This window comes from Galeopterus variegatus, unplaced genomic scaffold, assembly GCF_000696425.1.
Source record: "Galeopterus variegatus unplaced genomic scaffold, G_variegatus-3.0.2 Scaffold9434, whole genome shotgun sequence".
NCBI classification, from domain to species: Eukaryota; Metazoa; Chordata; class Mammalia; order Dermoptera; family Cynocephalidae; genus Galeopterus; species Galeopterus variegatus.
Window position 1 is genome coordinate 69156 of NW_007735545.1, and position 7507 is coordinate 76662.

At 35.3% G+C, this 7507-nt stretch overlaps 1 protein-coding gene across 1 annotated transcript in view; it reads left to right on the forward strand.

The window, feature by feature from the left end:
* Positions 1-5305, forward strand: part of LOC103609290 (zinc finger protein 73-like) — a gene marked incomplete at its 3' end in the record, with an annotated part of 11553 nt that extends 6248 nt beyond the window's left edge. Inside the window, 5 exon segments of the mRNA XM_008593639.1 lie at positions 229-355; positions 596-647; positions 3257-3411; positions 3596-4864; positions 5111-5305. Coding sequence (XP_008591861.1) covers positions 229-355; positions 596-647; positions 3257-3411; positions 3596-4864; positions 5111-5305 — 1798 coding nt within the window.
* Between the last annotated feature and the right edge of the window lie 2202 nt (positions 5306-7507).

Below are 7507 nucleotides of genomic sequence, written 5' to 3' on the forward strand. Positions count from 1 at the left end.
ATTTTATTCATACTTTTGTCTGTAACAAGAATGATGGTTCTAGATCCATAGAGAGACTTTGTTATAGTATTTTTTGTGATTCCTGTTGTGATTTTTCTTCTACCATATGGAATACTGTACCTTTCGTAAGATACATATGTACATGCGCCTACAGAATTATGAACTTCCAGATTTCCATTTGTGAACCAGACCTGGTGACTTCAGTTGAGGAGAAATGTGCTATTACAGGGGTTGGTGTCTTTTGAGGATGTTGCTGTGGACTTCACATGGGAGGAGTGGCAGGACCTTGATGATGGTCAGAAGACTTTGTACAGGAATGTGATGCTGGAGACCTACAGCAACTTGGTGTCATTGGGTGAGTGAAACTCCTCAGTGTCAGGGCAGCACTTTCTTCTTGTATGGTAAATAAAGGGACCACTTATAAGATTTCATGCTATTTAGGTAGGATTTTATACCATAAAGAATGCATCATCTCTCTCCAAAGAAACATACAAATTGGCCCTGTCATTTCATAGCATCTTATAAGATGAGCTCTTGTCATCCTTTCAAGAACCTGACAGCAATTTTGCAAAGTCCCTGTTATTATCCATTAAAGGGCACTGCATTACCAAACCCAAACTGATCTTCATGTTGGAGCAAGAAGCAGAGCGATGAACAATAGACTCCCCAAACCAGGGTCTACAAGGTCAGTATGTACTGAGCACTGAGGCTGGAAAGAGTAAAGTCCAGCAGATGTTGGTAATGTTCAGCTGTTCTTACCAGTATATTTGCTAGATTTCAGACCTGAGAACTGCTGGCCTACTTAGAAACTCATGCATTATATAATCTCCAAAGAGGGCTCTCACACTTATACACCCACCTTTTATTTTAATGAGCATTTCATATACTTCCCCAAATCTAATCTCTACCTTTCTTGTTTTAGACCCTTTTATTTACTGTGAACTTTATCAGTATTCTTGGTGGCTCTCTTCTTCTCCATTATCATGTACTTCTTCTTCCAGAATGTTTTAGTCCATGTTTTTCCGCTTGTAACTGAATACCTGAAAATGGGTAATTTATAAGGAAACAAAATTTATTTTTTATAGTTCTGTAGGCAGACAAGTCCAAGGTTGAGGTGTCACATCTGGTGGGGGTCTTCTCGTTTGTGGAGACTCAGCAGAGTCCACAGTTGGTGCAGTGTATCACAAGGTGACAGTGGCAAAAGTGTGTCCACATGCTGTATAAAGCCACCAATCTACCCCCGATAACCCATTAACTCACTATTTCATGAACAGATCAATCCATTTGTAAAGGCATGGCCTTCAGTATCTAATAACCTTCCCAAAGTCTTAACAGTTCAAATACCATAGTTAGACTTTCCACACTCTTAACACTGTTAATATGATGATCAAGCTTCAATATGAGTTTGGGGGAACATTTAAATCATAGCACAAACATTTATTTATACACATTTTTTAAAATTACATCATAATTAAGTGGGTTTTAAGCACTTTGTTTTATATATAGTTGTACTTAAAACAGCAATAATCTAAATAATGTCTTTCATAGAGTTCACATTCTGATGAGAGAGAAACAAGATAATAATATACATTAAATATTTGTATTAGAATCATGAGGAATATGTAACCATAGTGAGAGAGACAGAAAAGTTGGTAGTGAGAATTTAGGAAGGATGTCCAGATTGGGCAGTTCTAGGAAGATTATTAAGTGTTTACTTTGGCATAGTGTAAGTTCAACTTAACTCTTTTCCAAATTTGACATATAATACATGCATGAGTATAAAATTGAGAGTTTAGAGAGGACATCACTAGTGGAGGCACAAATTTGGAAATTGGTGGCTTAAAGCTGATTTTTAAAGTCCTAATTATAGAGGAGGTTACCTAGGGAGTTGATAGGAAAATGAGAAAAGAGGTCCAGAAGTGAGCATTGTGTACCATGAATCAAAGTGTGAAACTGACAAGGATACAGCATAGGCACCTGGAAAGGAGCTACTGGACTGGGAAGGAGAATCAGGAGATTGTGGGTCCCAATGTCAAATGAACCAAGAGTTTTATGGTGAGTGGCTCAGTTTTTTTGTGGAGTAGTGGAATTTGAAGTTAGCATATTCCCCTTCTCTTTGTGAATATTATTCTAAAACAACAAAGAGAATGAGGAATGTACACAAGACTATATTTTATGAAAATAGGACACAGCTGAAACTTCATTGCAAAAAATAAAAGCCTTCAGAAGCAGCAAATTATAAAGCAGAGGTGTGTGCACCAGAAAATGGGGGTAGAATGCCAGTTGAACTCAGAAGGAGCTAAATAGAAATTGAAATATTGTGGGTATGGCCTGGGTTGAAAACCAAATGTCTTAAAATCTGCAGAAAAGGGGTGCACAGTGTGGTAAAATGGAGCTTTTTGAGAAACAGAGACAATGATGTTAAATGAGAAATTTGTAGTAAGATGTCTTTATTTACTGTGTGGGAAAGGAGATTTTTTTATCTGAAAAATTCCCAGATGTCTATAGCCTTTATGTAGGGAAGAATGAAAACTAAACAAACATTAGGGGCAAAATTCTGAACCTAAGCCCAATTTCTGTTTAAAGGAAAGAAAATTGGCTTCCTGCTGAATCTGAAAGTACCTGATCCAATGAAATATTACCACAGTCAAATCAAGATAAGAAGGGAAAAGGGCACTATGTGATACCCACTGTTGTTATAAGAATAAAATAGAGAAATAAAATAGGGTAAACAAATGTCAGATGATAAGCACTTGGTTGAAAATTATGACTAGGCAGTAAGTGAAAGTTTTACAAAATATTTTCTTGTGAATGAAAAATAAAAATGATTGAACATTAGAAAATATATTAATACAATTTATTACATTATGGTAGTATGTAGGAAACATGTATTCTTATCAATCCAATTTCTATGATTCATTTTTTTACAATCGTATGCCATGAGAATATGAAAAAACTACTTTTACATGCTCATTTAAGCAGTACTTATGTGTGGCTTGTGGATATGGTTATCTTTTCTTATTTTAGATGTTCAGATAGTCGAAGCTCTAATTGCAAAAAGCAAAGAACATCATGATACACATTTGCAGCAAGTTGTGATTACCAACTGCAATACATCAACTGAGGAGAGAGTTAAAATAGAAAAAGCATTTCATTTGAGCTCAAACCATATGTCAGATTCAATTATAAATAGTGAAAAGTATTCAGGAATGAGGTGTGAAGAGTTCAATGTATGTCAGAATGTAATTTCACCTAGAGAGCCTGATTGGATGCATGCTGGAGATAAATCTGATGAGGGTAATATAACTGGGAAGTTGTGGAGACATTGTGAGCATCTTAATCAGAATTCCAAGATTCAAGCTCAGCAGCAGGCTTTTGATTATAGTGGACAATGGAAATCCTTAACACAGAGTCAGTATTATTGGAACAGAAGAAAGTGTATGTGGGTGAGATGTCTCGTAAATTTGATTATGGGAAAGTCTTTCATAAGTCAGCTGTTTTTGCCCAAGAGGTAATTCCAGTATCAGAGAAAGCTTTTCCATTTGACATATGTTGGAGAAAGTTCTATGAAAATTATGAACTCACTGAACATCAGAAAATACAGAAGAGAAACCCTATAAACGTAGTGAATGTGATAGATCATTCATGAAGAAATTACCCCTTACAATCTGTAAGAGAACACATAGAGGGGAGAAGCTATATGTGTGTAATGAATGTGGGAAAGCCTTTTACAAAACCTCAAACCTCAGCAAGCATCAGAGAATACACACAGATGAGAAACCATGTGAATGTAAAGCATGTGGAAAAACTTTCTACTGTAAATCATGCCTCAGTGTACCTCAGAGAACTCACACAGGTGTGAGACCATACGAATGTAGTGAATGTGGAAAAACCTTTCATGAGAAGTCAAACCTCCGCAAGCATAAGAGAGTTCACACAGGTGACAAACCATATGAATGTAAAAAATGTAAGAAAGCTTTCAACCGTAAGTCACACCTCAGGATACATCACAGATCTCACACAGGTGAGAAACCATATGAATGTAAAGAATGTAGAAAAACTTTCTACTGTAAATCACATCTCAGTGTACATCAGAGAACTCAGACAGGTGAGAAACCATATGAATGTAAAGAATGTAGAAAAACTTTCTACTCTAAATCAAACCTCAGTGTACATCAGAGAACTCACACAAATGAGAAACCATATGAATGTAGTAAATGTGGAAAAACCTTTCACAGGAAGTCAAACCTCAGCAGGCATCAGAGAATTCATACAGGTGAGAAACCATATGAATGTAAAGAATGTAGAAAAACTTACTCCAGTAAATCATGCCTCAATGTACATCAGGGCACTCACGCAGGTGAGAAACCATATGAATGCAGTCTGTGTGGGAAAACCTTTCACAGGAAGTCATATCTTACCAGACATCAGAGAATTCACACAGGTGAGAAACCATATGAATGTAAAGAATGTAGAAAAACTTTCTACTGTAAATCACATCTCAGTGTACATCAGAGAACTCAGACAGGTAAGAAACCATATGAATGTAAAGAATGTAGAAAAACTTTCTACTCTAAATCAAACCTCAGTGTACATCAGAGAACTCACACAAATGAGAAACCATATGAATGTAGTAAATGTGGAAAAACCTTTCACAGGAAGTCAAACCTCAGCAGGCATCAGAGAATTCATACAGGTGAGAAACCATATGAATGTAAAGAATGTAGAAAAACTTACTCCAGTAAATCATGCCTCAATGTACATCAGGGCACTCACGCAGGTGAGAAACCATATGAATGTAGTCTGTGTGGGAAAACCTTTCACAGGAAGTCATACCTTACCAGACATCAGAGAATTCACACAGGTGAGAAACCATATGAATGAATGTTCAAAAATTTTATAAAGTAAATCAGACTTCAATGTACATCACAGTATTCACACAGGTCAGACACCATATGAATATAAAGAATGTACAAAATTTTTCTACCATAACTTGGACCTCAATAAACATAAGAAAAATCACACATAAAAAAGGCCCTATGAATATAATGAGTGTGAAAAAACCTTCACACGTAAGTGAAACTTTAGCATGCATCAGAGATTCACACAGAGGAGAAGCCCTATGTGTGTAATTAATGTGGAAAAACTTTTCACCAGAAGTCAAACCTCAGCAAGCATCAGATAATTTACACATGTGAGAATCCAGATGAATATAAAGAATATAGGAAAACTTTCTACAGTAAAGCAGACCTCAGTGTATATCATAGAACTCACACAGTTGTGAAACCGTATGACTGTACTGAATGTAGGAAATCTTTCTAACAGAAATCAAAACTTACTAGTCATGGCATGCTTCAGGATGCATCAGAGAACTCATGTAAAAGAGAAAACCTATGAGTGTACAGCTGTCCATTCATATCCACAGGGGATTGCTTTCCATAGATACCAAATCTGTGGATGCTCAAGTCTCATATGAAATGGTCAGCTATTGTGTAACACTCTGCTGCACAATTTAACATCATGTCTAGATTACTTATATTACTGAATACATTAAAAACTATATAAGTAGTTTTTTTTTTCTTTTTTTCTTTTTTTTGGTATAATTTGTATTGCCATACTTTTTTTTTCAAATATTTTTGATCTATAGTTGGTTGAATCCATGGATGTGGATCTTGTGGATATGGAAGGCTGATTGTAATGAATGTAGAACATCTTTTGTCAGAAGTCACACCTAAGCAGACATCAGAGAACTCACATAAGGGAGAAATCCTGCATGGCAGAGACTAGCTATTTTTTTCCAGAGAAAAAACATACACACACACACACAAAACACTATCTTTTGTACAGACAGCATGCATACTCAGCCCCTTGTTATTGTGTGCATGATCGTGTAACTGAGCTCTTTTTTGTGGGATATGGACATAAGGGATTGAATGTTACTTTCTGGCCTGGCCACAACAACAAAAAATGTCTGTTCACTTCTTCCTGATTTCTTAAGCCTTCTAGGATTGAAGTGCAGACGACTTCAAAGATGGACTTTAGAGCCATAGTTGGGAGAAGAGCACCATAACTTAAGACAGAGGAATTGATTAGAACAGAGATGATCTCACTTTTATTTTGAAACCCTCATTTGTACTTTATGTGAGTGAGAAGTACTTAATATGTTGAACCATTGTGTGTGTGTTCTGTTTGCATTACAGCAAATCCAGCCCATCGTAGCTAAATAACTTTATGATGTTTCTGAGATAATTTACCTGTTCTTCTATATGAGAAGATTCACACAGGAGAGAAACCTGTGCAGTCACCTTTATCCCAAAGTTCGTTTATGGAAAAATCAAAGAAATCATGGGGAGAAACACTGAAACAATTAGGAAACCTTGTCAGGGAGACATATTATTTTATACTGAGAATAAAGCAAATTTCTATAAATATCTTTAATGTATCAATACTTTAAACAAAATTTCAAGTTTCTTTTGTAGCACAGAACTTGAAGCTAAAAATGTACTATGTATGTAAATTTTCAAATGGAAAGTTTATAGTATCAAAACTATTTTTTAAAAATTATTTGACTTTATTCCAATAGCTATGTATGAGGTAATATTGACTGCCAGGAGGCATTTGCCTATATCTGGAGATATTTTTGATTGTCATAAGTGGAGGTGTTGTTGCATCTAGTGGGTAAATGCCAGGGATGCTGCTAAACAGCATACAGAATAGCCTCAAGTATGTAGTGTTTATACATATAAGTATTCTATGTTAACAGGAATTTTCTTTAGTGGAATCCTGCATAAATACAGGTAGTGAATATATACACTTAGTATAATAAATATAGTGACTTATGTTTGGATTTCTTATATTAAATACCACTCTAGCCTTTTTATAGCTTGTTAAATATCAAAGATCTTTTTTCAGTTGACTGTAGATGTGTGGCTACATGAAGATACTTAATAGTTTGTGGAAAAAATAGTATTAAAACATAATGCACATTCTTAAGTTATTTGATATACCATTGTATTTATGGGCTTATTTATGATAAAACCCAGTGCAATCTAGGAATATAATGAAAATGAAACTTCTTAGACCTGTTAAAGGGCATCTATAGAAAACCTACACCTAACATCAAATACAGTATTGAAAGACTAGTCACTTTAACCTCAAAGTTTGAAAAACGAGACTAGAATGTTCAATTTTACCACTTTGTTTAACTTTGAACTGGAGAAATAAGCCAAAAACATTACACACAATAAATAAAATTATCCATTTTGGAATAGAAAAAGTAGAACCATCTTTAATTTCAGATGACATAAAGTTATATATAAAACTTTGTAAGAGATTTACTAACATACACTAGTATCCATAAATAAATCAAGGTCAACATGCAAAAATCATCTATACTCTTTCATATTAGCAATAAGTAATCTAAAAATTAAATTTAGAGAGCAAGACGGCGACGGGTCTGGAGCGGGTGTGCCAGAGGACAGAGCGAGCCTGAGAAGTGTGTGCTGTG